General features: G+C 45.8%; 2 protein-coding genes across 2 annotated transcripts; one reads left to right on the forward strand and one right to left on the reverse strand.

The window, feature by feature from the left end:
* The first annotated feature begins 1,310 nt into the window (after positions 1-1,310).
* On the forward strand, positions 1,311-6,676 carry LOC123136689 (subtilisin-like protease SBT5.3). Its single transcript, XM_044556160.1, has 8 exons — positions 1,311-1,619; positions 1,736-1,833; positions 1,958-2,122; positions 3,232-3,340; positions 4,380-4,920; positions 5,005-5,102; positions 5,226-5,471; positions 5,596-6,676. Exons 1-8 carry the CDS (start codon positions 1,390-1,392, stop codon positions 6,467-6,469), a joined length of 2,361 nt encoding a protein of 786 aa, XP_044412095.1. The 5' UTR covers positions 1,311-1,389; the 3' UTR covers positions 6,470-6,676.
* Positions 6,677-10,226: 3,550 nt separating this feature from the next.
* LOC123136690 (protein DNA-DAMAGE INDUCIBLE 1) lies at positions 10,227-16,227 on the reverse strand. The gene is made up of 16 exons (XM_044556161.1): positions 16,015-16,227; positions 15,596-15,628; positions 15,369-15,493; positions 14,933-15,041; positions 14,695-14,811; positions 14,097-14,162; positions 12,763-12,825; positions 12,636-12,680; positions 12,147-12,208; positions 11,835-11,928; positions 11,374-11,466; positions 11,223-11,292; positions 10,947-11,023; positions 10,781-10,838; positions 10,640-10,665; positions 10,227-10,538 (listed from the first exon to the last, which is right to left on the reverse strand). Exons 1-16 carry the CDS (start codon positions 16,078-16,080, stop codon positions 10,410-10,412), a joined length of 1,233 nt encoding a protein of 410 aa, XP_044412096.1. The 5' UTR covers positions 16,081-16,227; the 3' UTR covers positions 10,227-10,409.
* Positions 16,228-18,353: the final 2,126 nt, after the last annotated feature.

Raw genomic sequence — 18,353 nt, forward strand, 5'->3', positions numbered from 1 at the left:
CATCGAGCTGAACGTGTGCTGAACGCGAAGGTGCCGTACGTTCGGTGCTTGATCGGTTGGATCACGAAGACGTTCGACTACACCAACCGCGTTAACTAACGCTTCCGCTTTTGGTCTACGAGGGTACGTGGACACAGTCTCCCCTCTCGTTGCTATGAATCACATAGATAGATCTTGCATGACCGTAGGAAATTTTTTGAAATTACCGCGTTCCCCAACAGTTGTAGCTTGTTCAAGCAAAGTACTTGCAGGGTCAGCCACTACTTAGCCCCTGCGTGTAAGGAAGGGATCCCAGATTTGGAGGTCCATCCAACGGATCAAGCATGAGATCCGCCTAGGGTTGTCCGTCTCCAATGGAAATAGTGAGGGGGCCTTATTCTAGCCTAGCCCATGGGTGGACAGAGCCTCGTTATGTATGGAGTTTTCAAAAAAAAATTGCCATATGTTTGGATCTAATGGTGTTGGCCTCCACGGCTGCCCACAATTGTCATAGGAACATCCTGTTCCGACAAACATTTAGGCCGGTGGAGGCCGTTGAGTGGGCTACTTGTGTGATGCGCACCCCCCAAATGGTGCCCGTGGATTATCCGGACACCGTATCCTGGTGTCAGGCCCCTTCAGGAGTCTTTTCTGTTGACTCAACATATCATTCCCTGTGCCGACGACCGTCTATTGTCTGGACCTCTCTGCTCTGAAAAGCACCTTTGCCCTTGAAGATCAAAATATGTGCTTGCCAATTGTTGCGGGGTCGCCTCCCATCTGGGATGGAGGTGATCAAGAGACACGGCCCTGGGAATGGGTTGGACCCTCTTTGTGGTGTCCCGGCGACGGGGACCCACATCCTCTTCACTTGCCCGGTGCCTAGTGTTCTTTGCAGATTTGTTCGTGAGACTCTGGGGCTTGGTAGTAGGTTTTTGTATGCTACTCTCTTCGTCCCAAAATAATTATCTCTGATCTACTATTATAAAGTTAGTACATAGGTAGTAGTATTCTTTTTCACTTAAACACACGGACTACTCGTATATATTGCAACATTATGTGCAAAGAAAATTTGTTTTGGTCAAACAGATGCCAAATTTACGGAATATACGTCCAAAATGGACCTCCCACGAGATATATCCCCTGGAGGCGTTGATACATTCGAACCTCGCCGGCCGATAACTAACCCCGATGAGATCCAAGGATTTAAACTGTCCCCGCGGCGTTTACGCTGGCGCATGCAGCAGCACAGCCACAGATCGAGTCCTCCCCCTCGTGGACTAAACCCGCCGCCCGCAACCACCTCGCGTATATAAATACACTCCCTCCCTCTACCAAAATCCCCGAAGAGATCGATCGATCGATCGCGAGAGAGGGGGGCCATCCATCGCGGGCGCGAGGGCCAACAGCATGAGACCCATGGCTTCCTTCGGCGGTGCCGCCTGCTTCATCCTCTGCGCGCTGCTCCTCGTCCAGCCCGCCCCCGCCGCTGCCGCCGGCGAGAAGCGGTCCTACGTCGTGTACCTCGGCGAGCATGCGCACGCGTCGCGGCTGCACGACCTCCCAGCCGTCGACCTGGCGGCGGTCGAGGGGAAGGCCGCCGACTCACACTACAACCTCCTCGCCACCGTCCTCGGAGAGTAAGCAAGCGCAAGCCACGCTCGCCGCTGTTTCTTGAGCCGATGATCAGTTGTAGATGCATGCATTGAAGATGGCTGACGTAGATTTTCTCTCTGTTCCGCTCATCGCAATGTAGCAAGGAGAAGGCGCAGGAGGCCATCTTCTACTCGTACACCAAGCACATCAACGGCTTCGCCGCCAACCTCGACGCCGAGCAAGCCGCCCAGATCGCCCGTGAGTAGTCTCTCTCTACCGCCTGCATGACCGCCGTCCGCGGTGGATCGACGACGTTTGCTCCTGAAATATGGTGCCACGGACCGATTAACTGACTGCTTTCCGGTCGTGATCTAATCTGCAGGTCTGCCGGAGGTGGTGTCGGTGTTCCGGAACAGGGGGTACCAGCTGCACACGACGCGGTCGTGGCAGTTTCTTGGCATCGCCGGGCCCGGAGGCGTCCCGCGCGGAGCGTCCTGGCGCAAGGCTAAGTTCGGCGAGGGAGTCGTCATTGGCAACATCGACACCGGTACTGGCATGATCGGATTTATATATAATCAAATCTGGTTGACTTAATCTGACTACAAATATTTTGGACAGTATATATAGCAGGAAGCCACAAAATCAGTAAAGTGCCCAAAAAATATATTTTGTGTAGATACATGTTACCGCAGAATTAGATATATATATATATATATATATATATATATATATATATATATATATATATAGTTTCTAAATATTGTGCAAAATACTAATTCAGTCCTTGCGATTTGAATTACGTACGAAATTTGAGCATATGCTAAAGAAGTCTCAACATGAAAAGTTTGTGTGCATGCAACAATTAAATGTAAAACTCACTTATGCACTAATGCATGTTGCATGGTAAGGATTCACATGCATACACCTGACGGACGATAGTGGATCAAGCTAGTAAATCTGTTGATTGAACAACAATTTTGATGATTTGAAAGCATGCACGTTGAGACAATTAGAACTACTAGTTGGAATTACCTTTTTTTTAAGGGTTGCACATCCTTCAACTGATTATTACGAAATATATAGTACTCTCTCTGTCCAATAATATAAGAGCATCTTTTACACTAATCTAGTGTCAAAAACGCTTCTTATATTATGGGACGAAGGGAGTGCTATAGAGGAGGTCAGCAGACCAGTCAGAGTGCTGTTGACTTTTTCCCATTCACTAATGGTTGCATCTTTATAGCTGGTCTTTGACAGATCGAGTATATAGGACCATCCAATGATTCCATAGTGGCTTCCCATCTGTACATGCAACCATGCTAGATGCTATCCTACCCTACATTCCTATAGAGAGTACTTACTTTCTCGACATGCTTACAATACTGATGCAGCCAAAGGATGGGCCATAATCCAACATACATACTCCAAACCAATAAGTGTCCATCTGGAAATTTTTCCTTGTCCATGTTAAAATGAGCCGGCAGATTTTTCATGGAATTTCTGCGGTCCAAACAGGCGTCCAATTGAGGATCTTTTATTTAACCGTTGTACTGAAATAGTTGTCTCTACTTTGGATTGGAATCTGCCGTTCAAATTGATTTGTATTTCAGTGGTGTTGCTGATATATACGTGCTCTTGTGCTCTATGGATGTGAAGGTGTGTGGCCAGAATCGGAGAGCTTTCGGGATCATGGGCTGGGACCAGTCCCCAAGCACTGGAAAGGAACGTGCGAGAAAGGCCAAGACGATAACTTCCACTGCAACGCGTAAGCTAACGAACTAGCTGACTCTTGTTATTATACATTTAATTAACAGTCTCGCTACATTCGTCAGATAGATCTGTGCACATTTTTTTAGTTCTTTTTTATTTTTACATGTTATATTATTTGACTGAGACTTGATTAATTAATTCTAGGTCGACTGAGAGCTAGCCACATCCTTAATTAATGCATGCATGCATGCACTCTCGTGCTAATTAGTCACATAACTATGTTCGTTTAGAGCAATGTTTGTGTCATTTTCAGATCCACACTTGGAATGCATACTGTGCACGAACGCTTGATCCAAAAAGTCGATATACTTTTGTCTAGTGTAGCACTATAGTTGAGACCACCATCATGCAGATATGAGCTGTGGGAGAGTAAGACCACCACCAGCTGATGCCTCTAGGGTATCTACTAGTGGTAGTAAGTGGCAATGATGGATATATATGCATGCTTTGACTGCATGCATGTCTATCCTTGAGGATTCCTTTAATCCCGGACGACAGTGACACTACACTGAGTCTGAGTGGTATATAGTGTCTCCCAGTCCCACCTGTAAGTGATGGTCAGCGAGAGAAGAAAGAACAGAAATAGTTGCATGCTTTTAACAGAAAAAAAAAACATCAAAGTACACTGTATACTCTTGTCTTGTTTCCCTGCACAAATGAGCATAAAGGAAATAACTAGAGTAAGACTTTCAGAAACAATTTAAAATACTACTTCCGTCCTGATTTATTAGTCATGTTAGTATTTTATATGCCAAATTTTGATTATCTATTTAATTAACAAAATATTAATGCATGTTATAAAAAATAATCTCATTAAAAATCATATTCAAATAGGAATCAGAGTTATATTTTTAAATTAAATTTATGGTTAAATTTTGGCACAAAATAAAAAATACCAATAAACTAGAACGGAGTAGTATATGCTCAATGATGTATTGATCGAAAGGATAGTGCACATTCTTGAGAGTTATTCATCGAGCTGTACAGAGCAATTTTTATACTTCTGTTTGCAATTTTGGCGCGCATGCATGCAGGAAGCTGATCGGGGCGCGCTATTTCAACAAGGGGTACGGGTCGGAAGGGCTCGACACCAAGGCTCCCGAGTTCAACACGCCGCGGGACAACGAGGGGCACGGCACGCACACGCTGTCCACGGCCGGCGGCTCGGCGGTGCACGGCGCCAGTGTGTTCGGCTTCGGCAACGGCACGGCCTCCGGCGGCTCCCCGCGGGCGCACGTGGCCGCGTACCGCGTGTGCTACAAGCCCGTGAATGGCAGCTCCTGCTTCGAGGCGGACATCCTGGCCGCCTTCGACGCTGCCATCCATGACGGCGTGCACGTCCTGTCCGTCTCCCTTGGCAACGACGGCGAGCCCTACGACTACTTCGACGACGCCATCTCCATCGGGTCCTTCCACGCCGTCCGTCGCGGCATCAGCGTCGTCTGCTCCGCCGGAAACTCGGGCCCCAAGCCGAGCTCCATCTCCAACCTTGCGCCCTGGGTCTTCACCGTCGGTGCCAGCACCATGGACCGCGAGTTCCCGTCTTACATCGTCTTCAACGGCACAAAGATCAAGGCCCGCCTCTTCCCTGGCTATCTCACAGTTATTGTTATTTTCATGTCTGGAAGATAATTAATCAAATTGTTTTGGTGCATGCAGGGGCAGAGCATGTCGGAGACATCGCTCAAGGGCAAGGAGTCTTACCCCATGATCGATTCCGCCGAAGCCGCAGCGCCCGGCAGAGCGGTAGATGACGCGTACGTGTATCAATGTCTCTATATTGTTAATCTTCTACTACTGTATACGACTAAGTATAAGTAGTAATGTGCGACCTTTACATGATATGATGATAATGATGATGAATGTGTGTGCGATTGCAGCAAGATTTGCCTGCAGGGGTCGCTGGACCCGACGAAGGTGAAGGGGAAGATCGTGGTGTGCCTGCGTGGGACGAGCGCGCGTGTGGCCAAGGGCCTGACGGTGCTCCAAGCCGGCGGCGCCGCCATGGTGCTCGCCAACGACGCCGCCTCCGGCAACGAGATTATCGCGGACGCGCACCTGCTCCCGGCCACGCACATCAGGCACGGCGACGGCCTCACCCTATACAACTACCTCAAATCCGCCAAGTAAGCAAACCAAACCATGAATGAAGCCTACGGCGTATTCTATGTAGTACGTATTAATTACTGCTTCTAAATAATTGGCACATTTAGATGGATGCATGACGTTGTTTCTCCGTTTTTTGGAAAGGTCACCAGAGGGCTACATTGAGAAGCCGGAGACGATCCTGGAGACGAAGCCAGCGCCGTACATGGCCGCTTTCTCGTCGCAGGGACCCAACCCCGTCAACCCGGAGATTCTCAAGCCCGACATCACGGCGCCCGGGGTGAGCGTGATCGCCGCGTTTACCCGCGCCATGGCCCCCACGGAGCTCGCCTTCGACGAACGCCGCGTCGCCTTCACGTCCATGTCGGGGACGTCCATGTCGTGCCCGCACGTCTCCGGCCTCGTGGGGCTGCTCAAGGCCCTCCACCCAGACTGGAGCCCCTCCGCGATCAAGTCGGCAATGATGACGACGGCGATCGACGTGGACAACAAGGGCGAGTCCATCCTCAACGCGTCCTTGGCGCCGGCGGGGCCCTTTGCCTACGGCGCCGGCCACGTGTGGCCGAGCCGCTCCATGAACCCCGGCCTCGTCTACGACCTCGGCCCCGACCACTACCTCGACTTCCTCTGCGCGCTGAAGTACAACGCCACGGTCCTGTCCATGTTCAACGGCGAGCCGTACAAGTGCCCCGAGAAGGCCCCCAAGATCGAGGACCTCAACTACCCGTCCATCACCGTGGTCAACCTCACGGCCTCGGGCGCAACGGTGAAGCGCACGGTGAAGAACGTCGGCTCCCCGGGCAAGTACAAGGCGATGGTGCGCCAGCCGGCTGGCGTGCACGTGACGGTGAGCCCCGACGTGATGGAGTTTGGGAAGAAGGGGGAGGAGAAGACGTTCGAGGTCAAGTTGGAGACCAAGAACGCAAAGCTGGCCAAGAAGTACGCGTTTGGCGCGCTCATATGGAGCAACGGGGTCCAGTTCGTGAAGAGCCCCATCGTTGTCCAGACGGCGGCATGAAGGGCAGCAACCGGGTAAAATTATGTCGATCGAGTGTTGGTGCTTGATTAGCTTAGGAATCAATCATATGAGTGTTAGGATTTCCGTTAGCTTAGGAGTGAAGCCACTGTAGAGAGAAACAGACACGCATATGTTATTTACATCTTTATTAGGCCTGTGGAACAATAATCAAGTGAAGAGGAATAAAGTGGTTAGTAGTTATTTGCAGTGTTTGCATTGTGTTTTTTTAGAAGAAGAGGGCCCAGCCCCGATTCCATTGCATAGCAAAGAAATCACGGCAGTACATCGAAAACTACAGGTCCAGAGCAGACTCCAGCAAGCTAAGAAGCAGGAAAGTAAAAGATCGCGACTAGCTACCTAGCTATTACAAGGGGAAGCAGCCTCAGTCTCAAATCAAGCATATAGCTAGGCAAAGACTAAGCCACCTCCTCTGCTAAGATAGAAACAGAACCTAAACACTAAAACAGGAGAACCGCCACAGCTCCTCAGCCTGGATCTGGCCACATCAACGGTAACGGTGCTTTGATCAGAATCTCCAGCTCCCGCACCATGTCCTGGACTTGTTTTTCAACAGGGTCTGCAGCCAGTGGTTCCCATCGAGCAGCGTATGAGGCCTTGCGCTAGAGTACCTGTATATTAGTCCATTTGGCGCGATTAAATACAAAATCATTCTTGGTATTCCAGATGGCCCAAAGGCCGGCTGCATGCAAAATATTAATAGCATCCATTTTGTTTCCTCTAGACCAGCAGTCTGCAAAGGATAACATATTGGTTGTCCCTCTATATCTAGTAACACTAGATATATTCTTCCAGAATTCAACTGCAATGTCACAGCCAAAAAAAAATGATGGCAAGATTCATTAATCGAACAAAAAGGGCAAGTGGTGTCAGGGACATTTTGCCTTTTACCCAAGTTGTCTCTGGTCAGTATCTTGTTATTGACCACCAACCAAAGAAAAATATGAATCCTGGCAGGGATCTTAATTTTCCACACCGCAGGAGTGTTATTAGGCAACACACCCCTAAATGTAACTATATTATACAAAGATTTAACAGAATAAACCCCACTGAAATTAAGGTTCGAGACTAAAGAGTCTTCTGTCTTAGAAAAAGTAATGGATTAGCAATCTCCAAGAGTTCAAACCAAAGAGAAAGAAGTTCGTTGGAGAAACATCTCCTAAAAGTGATTTTGAGGTTAGAGCCATCCCACACTATATCTAAGGTGCAATCATGTTCATTGACAAGTTTGTATAAGTCCCAATAGAGAGTAGCTAGTGGGTCCGATCCAAACCAATGATCCTCCCAAAATCTAACTTTCTTGTCATTACCAATACTCTAGGAATATCCAAACTTAGTAGCTTGGACAGCCCAAAGAACACCCTTCCAAAAGGGTGAGGCACCTAGAGAGGGACAAGTAAAAATGTTGGGGGACTGGGTGTTGTACTTAGCATCTATGATACTTTTCCAGATCTTCCCTTCATCTCTGTTATATCTACTGACCCAAGAAGCTAGCAGACATAAATTCATATCAGAGAGGTCAGTGATCCCCAGGCCTCCATAGGCTTTCTTCATAGATAAAGTCCCCCAGCTAGCTAGATGATATTTATGATGCCCTTCATAATCATCCCAAAAGCATGCATTGTGTTTTTTTCTTTTGAAAGAAAGCTAAAGAGCAGCATCGATTTAGAAGTACTGCCAACGGCAAGCACGGCATCGAAACCGGAAGAGGACCTATGGCACGCAAGGGTTGGGGCACGCGGTTTGTTGGCCCCCGACCTGTGCCGAAACTTGGAAACTAGGTTGTGTATATAGGGTGTTTGCTCTTTATAACGTTCCTTATATGTGTATAGATCATTTGTTAATAGGAGCAATACAACTGTGGCGTCGCGTGCCAAACATCTGATTATAGATGTAACATAGAAAAATAGCAGGGATGAGCAAACGCGATTCATTTTGTCCATTCGTGTTGTTTTTGTTGCTTGTTGTCTATTCTTATACACCGTTGAACAACCAGTCTTGACCAGCATTTCTGTAGAAGAAAAAGGGTCGTGGTAGGCGTCGGTTGATCGGCTCAAATCCCTGGCGGTGCCATGCCATGTCTACTTAATCAACCGATTGATCTATCTTCTCCCACGTCGTATTATTCCTCGCGTCTCTTTCCTCACTTATCTTGCGTCCGCACTCCCTCGGTTGGCTCGCAGCACGGTCGGCTCGTCTCGTTGTAGCTCCTCTCCAACCCCCATGGCGCGCACCACCGTCGACGAAGCCGGCTCGTCGCATCTCTTCGTCAACCGACATCACAGCATCCCCGTATGTGGTTGCAGCTTCTGATGGAGACGGTACCAGCATCTCCGCCAATTGCAACACTGGTGGCCGTCAGTTTCCAGCATCGTCGGGTGTCGGTTCTAGCTTCTTCGGGCACCGGTTCCAGCATCTCCGAGCAAAGGTTCCAACATTCGCCGGCACCAGTTCTAGCCCGTCTGACAGCGGTTCCAACATCCCGTGCGGGTGGTTGCAGCTTCGGCACTCCCTGGATGCAGCTACCACGGTAGCCGGTTCTAACTCCCACCATGGTCGTCGCCGTAGATTGTCCGAGCACCCCGACAGTCAGTCGCAGTGTTGCCGGAGCACGGTCGCTGCATCACGGGGTGTGGTTCCAGCACCATGTCTTGCCGGTTCCATCTTCGCGCCTTGCTGGTTCAAGCATGTGGTCGCGGTAGCAGCGCGCCTGGCCGGTTCCAACACCTCGCTTTGATGGTTCCAGCATGTGGTTGTCGGGGTCGCAGCACCGCACATGACGGATCTACAACCGTTGTCCATCATGCCATGAGTTAGCACCACTGGCGAAGGAAGGAGGAGATGGTGGACGATGCCAATGGCGAACCGGTCAAGCCTCAAGACGCTGGCGATCCCGAAGCGATGAAGATGGTGGTTAGGGTGCCTAAGCCAAGCGACCGTACACTGTGATTGGAGGTCGACGATTACAAAGGCTACCGCCGCCCCAAGGGCCTGCAGGCTCGTTGTGGCTGTAGTGCTTGTTGGGATGGATCTGACAGTGAAAATTGTACTCAATCCCATTCGAATCGTTCAAATCCCTAATCGGGTATGCCTAAATCGAGTGCCAAATCGATGCCCGAGAGGTAGATTGGATGCCTAGTGTGTGATGTGTAAATCGAATGCGGCCATGATAAATCGATTCCAACAGGGACAGAGGGCTTACCGCCATTGACGAATGCCTACATGTGAGGTGATGAGGTTGGTGATCGATGGTGTGTGACGTCCAAATCTTCGCTCCGATGCTCACCGCTTCCGATATGAGAGTAGAGACTTCTGTATTTTGCTTGGTTTCTTCATTTTCATTTTCCGAGTGAGCGGTGAGAGAAGGGCGACGGTGGCGGCACTTTAGGAAGCAGCACGACGTTTCAAGCATGGCTCCTCATGTACAACCTCAGACACCCACGTGACTCAAGTTGCATCGCTCAGGCTCGAGTGTTCCTACTCGGCCAAACCCAGGGTGCAAACAAACGGTCGAAAACTGCCTATCACGGGCCTGGTTGGACCTAATGCAGACTATCAAACACAGGACGAAGTACTAGGCATACGCGCTAAAAGGCAAGTAGGGTTATTCTTGCTTTGCAATAGATTGATTTTGTTCAATCTCAATAACTGAAAATTTAGGAAATGGATGAGAATGAGTACAAAAACAATCTTTTCGATTGTGTTTGCACTCAATGTCTACAATCTCTGTATCTGATAATGAAAGAAAGAAATCGTTTTTTTCTCACTGAAGACAGAATACGAATCATCCCTACCAAGCCTGTATTTGCCACACACAAACTTTTAGTTCCTCAAATGGAGGATGCCACATCTCCTTGATCAGTGTGTGTGTATAAATGTTCAAATCGAGAAAATGTTGAGCAGAAGGTCTGCTCTAAAGACTCTAACCACCAAACAAGTACCCAGCTGCCTGATCCTCGTTGCCGTTGCACAACTGGAGTGCTTGTATTACAGATGCCCGGTCAAATCCAAGTTCCACGAGCTTTATGACTTTCGCTTCAAAATCTCCTCCCTGACAAGGGTTCTTAAAATGGTCAAGATCAATCTAATTCATGCACTCTCAAAAGAAAACAAATGTATAGAAGACCACAATTGTGAAGAAAAAATTAACACCTGTGGAGGAATTACAGCTGGAGCTCCTACAAAGGAAATCAAAGTTGGTCGCAGTTAATCAGCAATTCGATAGGCTAAAAGTTATCACAAGATCACAGTTCTCTAAGTCAAGGGACTACACACGAGCACCAGTAAACTAACCTGCAGGAGAGGATGGCGGTGGCACATCAGGAGTCTTCCCACGTGCCTTTGACGATTCCTGGATGATATAGAGTAAATAAGGATATACGGATGATTACTCCCGTACCTCTAATATGATTACAGGAAAACCAAGGCTGATTTATGCAAAGCAGTAAATTTTGCTTACTCCAGCTGCTCCTTGGCTAGAAGATGCTAGGTTCGACGATTTCTCTCCATCGCGTATATGTGAAGGGATGTCTTTCTCTGAAGATACCATATTAGAGGGATTGGAAAAACGAGACTTGCAAAATTGTAGAAGTAGATGATATAGAATATATAGGGATGTTCAGTATTGCAAAAAAACTAATAATAATATCAAAACTTACTCAATAGTCTACTTCATTATGCAATCATAAAGAACTAAAACTAGAGAACAAAAACATGAAATAGGCAAGCTACTAACCATGTAAGAAGGGCACTGACACTTCACCACCTCCAACTCTAAGGACATTGTCCTTTAGGTCAATTATGCACTGCGTTGGATAACAAAACGTGTCAGTATGGGATGTGAGTTAGATGCGATGACTTATTCCAACACTTAGTCATGCAATTACCTGATGTTTCCGCAGCATATCAAGCCCGAAAAGGAATTCCATGTTGGGAGCATCCAATACTGTGAAGGAACAGGGATAGAAAGCATGGCCTATCTGTCCAAACATAGCAATGCATTGTGAATTACTGTCACTACATGATGAATTCTCATAATGATGAAAGTTATATGGCATTAGGTTTGAAGAAAGTACTAAAGGCTCTGATTCAACTTAAGGAGTATCCTCTTTGTGAAACATAGACAACATATTGTAGAACAATCAAAATCATAATTTTGTACCCGAGTAATGAGTTTGGTATTATATTAGTACTATGTCTCTCTAGGCTAAATAGTGCTTGTTCAGACTGTAAATTTTCAATGACTCAAATAGCATTACAGCACGTCCAAAGTCATGGCGCACAAAATGGATCATTCTCAAAAGGACTGGAAATTTTGACGTTGGTACAGCAATTTACAATATCAAACCTTTATTGCCGCTACATGTATTCTTCCAAGTATCTCCGATTGACCAACTCCAATAGCAACCCCTCTGTAACGCTGATCAAGGAGCCTGAGTAGCCTGCAAATGATACTTGATTATGTGATCAGTTGTACATGGCATGGGATGCATTTCAGCGAATGTCTCCAGAGAATGATTTTCATTCGCCTGTACAGTAAAATTCCATTGTATGATAATAAGATAAACTTAAATATGTATGACTTATACACGCAGAATGATCATATGAGATATGAAAGACTAAACAGTTGCAATAACAACATTTTAATTTATAATCGTACCCACAACGTTCAGCACAGTCTTTTGATATGATGGTTGACTGAGCTCCACTGTCAACAAAGGCCTGTAGATGAAAGAAAAGCTAAGGGATCGTGTATACAAAACAAGTAGCAGGATGCAATCAAGCATCTAAATAAATCTGTATCCCGTTATTGCATATCTTTTAGTTCGTAGACTGCTAGTACACAAACGCAAGTAATAAAAAGGAAGATTTAACTTTCAAGAATAAACCATTGGGGTAGATGATACAATCGGCAAATGTTAAAATAAGATTGTGTTCTTCTCAAAAGAAAAATACTGTGTTGCAGTTATTTAGCTAAGATTGATGCAATCAACAATGATATATGAAAGGAGTTATAGCAAAGTCCATACAAGCTCTCTGATAATAAAAATATCATTTAAAAATATTGTTTGGGCTTTTGAGTACAGGCAATGCTCAGCTGTTCACCATGCTCGTTATCTACAAATAGATATATGAAATAACATAATACCTTCAAAGGTACTCCATTGACTTCCATATCCACATACAACATAACCTGAAATAGAATGCTGGTCAGTTAATAAATAAGAATGGCATGTAAAACAGAAGCATACTGACTTACTAAAGAGTCAACATACCACTCGACCAAATGCTTCAGGATTATGCTCTATAGCAGCCTCCCAATTTTCATCAATGCCTTTCTGGATGACAAATTACAAGTACTCGGAACGTCAGGTATCTAACTAAGATTGCCGAGGTGAACAGGAGTATAAAACACAGTAAGACAGAGCAAAGCTTTTGTGTGCACATCATTTTACATAAAAAGCATATGACATGGTAGCAACTACTCCCTCCGTTTCTAAATATAAAACTTTTTAGAGATTTCAATACAGACTACATATGGATGCACATAGACGTATTTTAGAGCGTAGATTCACTTATTCCGCTCCGTATGTAGTCCATATTGGAATCTCTAAAGAGACTTATATTTAGGAACAGAGGGAGTAATATTTTAATATTATCCGACCATGAAAGCTAGCAGAAGTTACATACTTACATGCATAAAAAAAGAAATTCCCCTTTTGCACTATGCACCACTCTGACTCTTCATTATATTCAGTCACATGTCTATCCCTACGTTTATGATAAGCATTCTTAAGGCTTGATTGGCATTGCTGTGGATTTCGATAACCCCATTGGGTTGAGCTGCTTTTAGATAAGTACATGTTTGGCTAAATTTTTCTCTTGATGAAGTTGCAAACAGATACATTTTTGTTTTTGTTGTGGGTCCACAAGACAGCAAGAGATAAACATATCCGTATATGCATTGTATAGGTTATGTTAGAGATAGGAAGGTTAAGAAAAGGAATAACTCAAGTTATAAGTATTTCTGTTGGATACAGTTGGGTCTATTAGAATTTAGAAAGAATAGTTAAGTTAAGGAAGAGTCCAACTGAAATAGGAATGTAGAGTTATGGTTCGGACTTGAGTTTGAACTGAGATCCAACTTGTGGATCAAGTCAGTTGCTCCTGAGTATAATAAAGGTCCAACATGTATATAAACCTTCGATCAAGCAATGAAATAAATAAAAATGTTATCTCAGCCTCAGAGCCTCTCTTTCCACGTCAGGAAAGAGCCCTGTCGGCAGATTGTTGAGGGCGAGTGGACCTTTACCCTAACCAAATTGCCTTGCTGTGGACCAAGGTTCATCTTCTCTATCGCAGAGCATATTGAATGAAAGATGAGGACAACAATTTGGATAACCAAATTCATTTACATTTAGTTTGATTATAACCTTCTTATGACTGCTTCTCCACAGCAGCTTAAGAAATAAGCACCACATTCTAACCTAAATAAGCCATCCCTTGGGTTGGTCATGTAATGATGATTGTGATATTTAACATTTGCCTCGTAACATATGAGAAGCCTATAAACAGTCAAGAGGTGTTATCGTCACAAAAAAGTTTCTACCTGCCGAATTGCAGCTTCAATTTTCTTCTGAGCCTCGACATCAAATGGATCAGCATACAATAAGTCCTGAAAAAAATCATAATTATCTATGACTTAACCTATTATTATTCAGCAAGTTTGCAAAAGTAAAACACAGCAAGAAAAAGAACATGGAACTACCATCTCGTGAATTGGTCAAATATATCTATCTAAGAGAACTTACAAGATGTGAAATTTTACAGCATATAGATGTAACAGCATGGAAATATATTTATACAAATGCTATGGAATTAACGCAAGCAGAAGCGTATGTTCTCAACTTTTTTTGTCACTAAGAACGTAAAATAACTATCAGGGGGAAAATAGCTTTGCTAAGTCTCAATCGACTGAGATTTTCTTATCGATTCAGAAAAGTGCAATTTCCGTTTACTGAAAAGTGCAACTTGCACTTCTTGTTTCAGAAAAGTGCAAAAAGGTGCAACTGGGCAGAAAGGTGCAAGTTGCCTTTTTTTTTCAGTTTTCTGAATCGATTGAGACTTAAGAAAATCTGAGTGGATTACTTAATTTAGACTTAAATGCACCCAAATAAAAACTAGCGATTAGCCCATGAGATACTCACAAGCTCTTCTTCCTGTTTGCGTTTCAGTTGTAGTCTTTGTTGGTGGTGTGACCGCAAGATGTTTTGCAACTCAGTGATGTCATCTCCAAGGATGGCTTGAGCTAACGAAGGGTCATTCTGCAAATTAAAAAGATATCGGTGCAAACAAAAGAAATTAACAAATTTTCTGCAACTAGCTTCTGGGAATTGTAACCTGGCCAATATTGATAAATCAACAAAGCTACCAGCAAAGTTTTACCTGAAGGAGTTGCGCCATGAGTTGTGAATCACCACGAATATGTTGTTGGAAAGCTTGAGGATTTACTGCCGATCCATCAGGATTTAACCTCATAATATCCTGAGATGTCCTGAAATTATTGACCCAAGAAATTAACTAGTAGTAGAAAGCATTGTCATTGCAGTGGCGCTAAAATTTATGATGATTAGTTAAGCTATAAAAAATGTAGTGCATCTCTTCCAACATCATGCCGGTTCTGATTTGTGATTGTGATATATCAAAATTAGAACTGACAGCTACAAAGAAGAAACCATCTCGACGTGCCAATAAAAGAAAACAAGACGTCACATGCAAAGACTAGAAGGATCATATCAGGCATAATGAACAGTAGGAATATAACCCCCTCAAGAAATTCCCTGGAGAACAACCAGAGATGTCTGAAAAACAACAACCGAACCTATTATTGGAGGCAACCATCATAACAAGATCACCATCATGGACTCCGATGGCGCTGAGCTTCTCGGCATTGTTCATCTCCTTGCCATTGAAATGAAGCAGCTGTTGCTGCAACGGCACTTGAGTCTAGCCACGCACAGACACCCAAAACCAACAATGTGAGGTCAAACCAGTCAAGGCAAAACCAGGAAGAGAAACCTGAAGCAGGATTTCGCTGGCGCGTCTCACCTCCACCTCAAGAAGCGCCTTCAAATTCTCCACCTGCAAAACACGCAGGGCGCACAATTCAGCCAAAAGCCGCACAGATTTCGCATCCATGGATCGCAATCACAGCTCAGTTTTAGCTCCACGAGCAGAAGACTCGCACGATTCTAGCCAAACCAAGACACCGCAGCTGTGGCAGCTAAAGATCCGATCGAACTCTACGCCTAAGCACGAGGCACCAGCACGCCGCGGGGAGTGAATTGCGGGCCGCTGCGGGTCCCGCTTTCTCGCCGGAATTTCACGGCCTGCTCGCGAGCTCGCCACCCGAATTTTGGCCAAAGAAGCAACCTTTATTGCCCGCCAAGATCGAGATGGGGGGGGGGGGGGGGGGGGGGGGGGGGGGGGGGGGGGGGGGGACTGAGGGGGGCGGGACGGAGGCTTACGGATTCGTCGGGGTCGACGTCGAGGTTGAGAAACTGCTCGTCGGCGGTCATCACGGTGAGCTTCATCTCGCCGCCGCCGGTTGGAATCGCCTAGTCCTCCGCCTCGGCTGTGGACAGAGGGAAGGGAAGGAAGGAGGCGAGTCTACGGGTGTCAAGTCGGGCTGCCTTCTTTCTTGCAGAGGTGGTAAAGAGTCCTGACCCTGACGGTGTACCGCTGCGACTTACTGACAATACGTTCCAGGCCGTTCGGTCCACGTACCTGGAGCTGGAGGCCCAACTCCAGCACAGCAGGAAAGGATATCTGCCTTGAAAAAACTATATGTGCCTTACTCAAAAAAAAAATATAGCTGTGCCAGGGAGAGCTCCTGTTCGGCGCCTGCTGCGCCCGAACTGTTTCCTGGCGCACACTGCCGCACCCTGTTGGGCCGGCCCACGAAGGCTCGCAGCAAACTTTTAACGTCAAAAAACCGCAAAAAGGTGTGTTCTCCTAGATTCGAACTCGGGTGAATGCATCATAGGCCGACCTTAACTAACCACCACAGCAACCATTCATTTGTGACTTACAGTAGAGCCAACAGTACAAGAACAAGTGCGGCCGCGTCTATTATTTGGCTTAGATTTCTGAATTATTTTATGAAAGTCGTGAATATGAAAAAGTTCAACATTCTTTAAGAAAAGTTCACAAACTTTTAAAAAGTTCATCGATTTTGCAGAAAGTTAATGAACTTTTTTGAAAAAGTTCATCAATTTTGAAAATAGTTCATCTAGTTTTAGAAAAGTTCATCGATTTTGAAAATAGTTCAAAAATTTGAGGAAAATTTCATGATTTTTTTAAAAAGTTCATCAAATTTCAAAAAAGTTCATCGAAATTGAAAAAAAGTTCATTGAATGTGAAAAAAGTTCATGGAAATTGAAAAAAGTTCATCAGTTTTAAGAAACTGTTCATCGATTTTGGAACAAAAATCACGAATTTTGAAAAAGTTCATCGACCCAGGAAGAAGAAGAAAAGAAAAGAACGAGAAAAAAGGAAAAAAGGAAAAAAAGTCGAAAGAAGAAAAGAAGGTAAGAGGTACCTAACCACGGGAAGTTTGGTGGCGTGGTGGTTGACTGGGTGTACTCCTAGCCGGGACATCGCAGGTTCGATTCGCCACAACCTCGCATTTTTGCGTTTTGAAAAACAGATAAGAGAAAGATAGATGGGCCGGCCCAACGAGGCGGAGGGGTATGCACCCGTTTGGGAAAACGCCTATAACGGGCGCTAAAGGCGCCGAATAGGGTTTGCCTGTGCCAAGGTGGACGTCCCTAAAAAATGAGCTTATAGAGCAATTCTTTCAGATCCCAAATACGTGTTTCCCGGGACAAAAAATCGTCCCGACCAGGTCTGTAAAACGGCGGCCCAAATACTTTTTATCGGGATCTGTAAAAATCGGCCCGCTCCCTTCATATGTCTGGTTTCCCCTCCCCTCCTCCCTCCTCGTAGTTCCCTCTATCCCTCGCGTGACTTGGCGGGAGGAAAATTTCAGCTTCCGCCCGTCATTCTGTTGTCGCACCCGCTGCAAATCTCCGGTGATTTATGCATCCCCTGGGCACCCCGCGCCATGGAGTGCTTCGGTCGCCCTCGTCCACTTCTTCTCCACCAAGTTTGGAGATCGGGGCTAGCCAATCTTTACGGCAGTTGGGAGGCAGCCACCGGTGCCATGGATTAGTCCCGGCTTCGGGGCGCGGGGGGCTTGTTGTGGGTGGATCTGCTTGCTCGGGCAACGCTTGAGCCACGTGTGTGCCGAAGCCGCGGGTAGGAAGGAGGCCGAGGGGAAGTAGGTGGTGGCGGCGGAGGAGAATTTGCATTCGGTTGGTAGTGGGGAAGTTAGAGGCGGCAGATTTGCTACCGAACAAAGGTAATATATAAAGCTTCCCTTGCAATTTCATTTCAGCCCGACGGGCGATTTGTGACAAAATCGCGGATTTATTTTTCTAGATGGATGATTGGAGATCGTCATCGGAGTCAGAGTCGGATGATTATGACACAGTGCTACCTCTTGAGCACTGTGTTGGTTTTCCCTTGAAGAGGAAAGGGTGATGCAGCAAAGTAGCGTAAGTATTTCCCTCAGTTTTTGAGAACCAAGGTATCAATCCAGTAGGAGGCTCCTCAAAAGTCCCTCGTACCTACACAAACAAACAAGAACCTCGCAACCAACGTGATAAAGGGGTTATCAATACCTTCACGGAAACTTGCGAAAGTGAGTTCTGATAGAGATAATAAGATAAGATAAATATTTTTGGTATTTTTATGATATAGATTGGAAAGTAAAATATGCAAATAAAGATAGATTAAAACTTAT

The sequence above is a fragment of the Triticum aestivum genome, chromosome 6B, assembly GCF_018294505.1.
Source record: "Triticum aestivum cultivar Chinese Spring chromosome 6B, IWGSC CS RefSeq v2.1, whole genome shotgun sequence".
Classification (NCBI taxonomy): domain Eukaryota; kingdom Viridiplantae; phylum Streptophyta; class Magnoliopsida; order Poales; family Poaceae; genus Triticum; species Triticum aestivum.

Excerpts from the sequence above, each read along its gene's own strand:
- LOC123136689 (XM_044556160.1), top strand. The coding sequence starts at position 1,390 with ATGAGACCCATGGCTTCCTTCGGCGGTGCCGCCTGCTTCATCCTCTGC. Across the intron at positions 4,921-5,004 it reads TCAACGGCACAAAGATCAAG|GGGCAGAGCATGTCGGAGAC; the intron begins GCCCGCCTCTTC and ends TGGTGCATGCAG. Across the intron at positions 5,472-5,595 it reads AACTACCTCAAATCCGCCAA|GTCACCAGAGGGCTACATTG; the intron begins GTAAGCAAACCA and ends TTTTTTGGAAAG.
- LOC123136690 (XM_044556161.1), bottom strand. The coding sequence starts at position 16,080 with ATGAAGCTCACCGTGATGACCGCCGACGAGCAGTTTCTCAACCTCGAC. Across the intron at positions 15,629-16,014 it reads ACGTCGACCCCGACGAATCC|GTGGAGAATTTGAAGGCGCT; the intron begins GTAAGCCTCCGT and ends CGTGTTTTGCAG. Across the intron at positions 12,209-12,635 it reads TCAATGGAGTACCTTTGAAG|GCCTTTGTTGACAGTGGAGC; the intron begins GTATTATGTTAT and ends TTTCATCTACAG.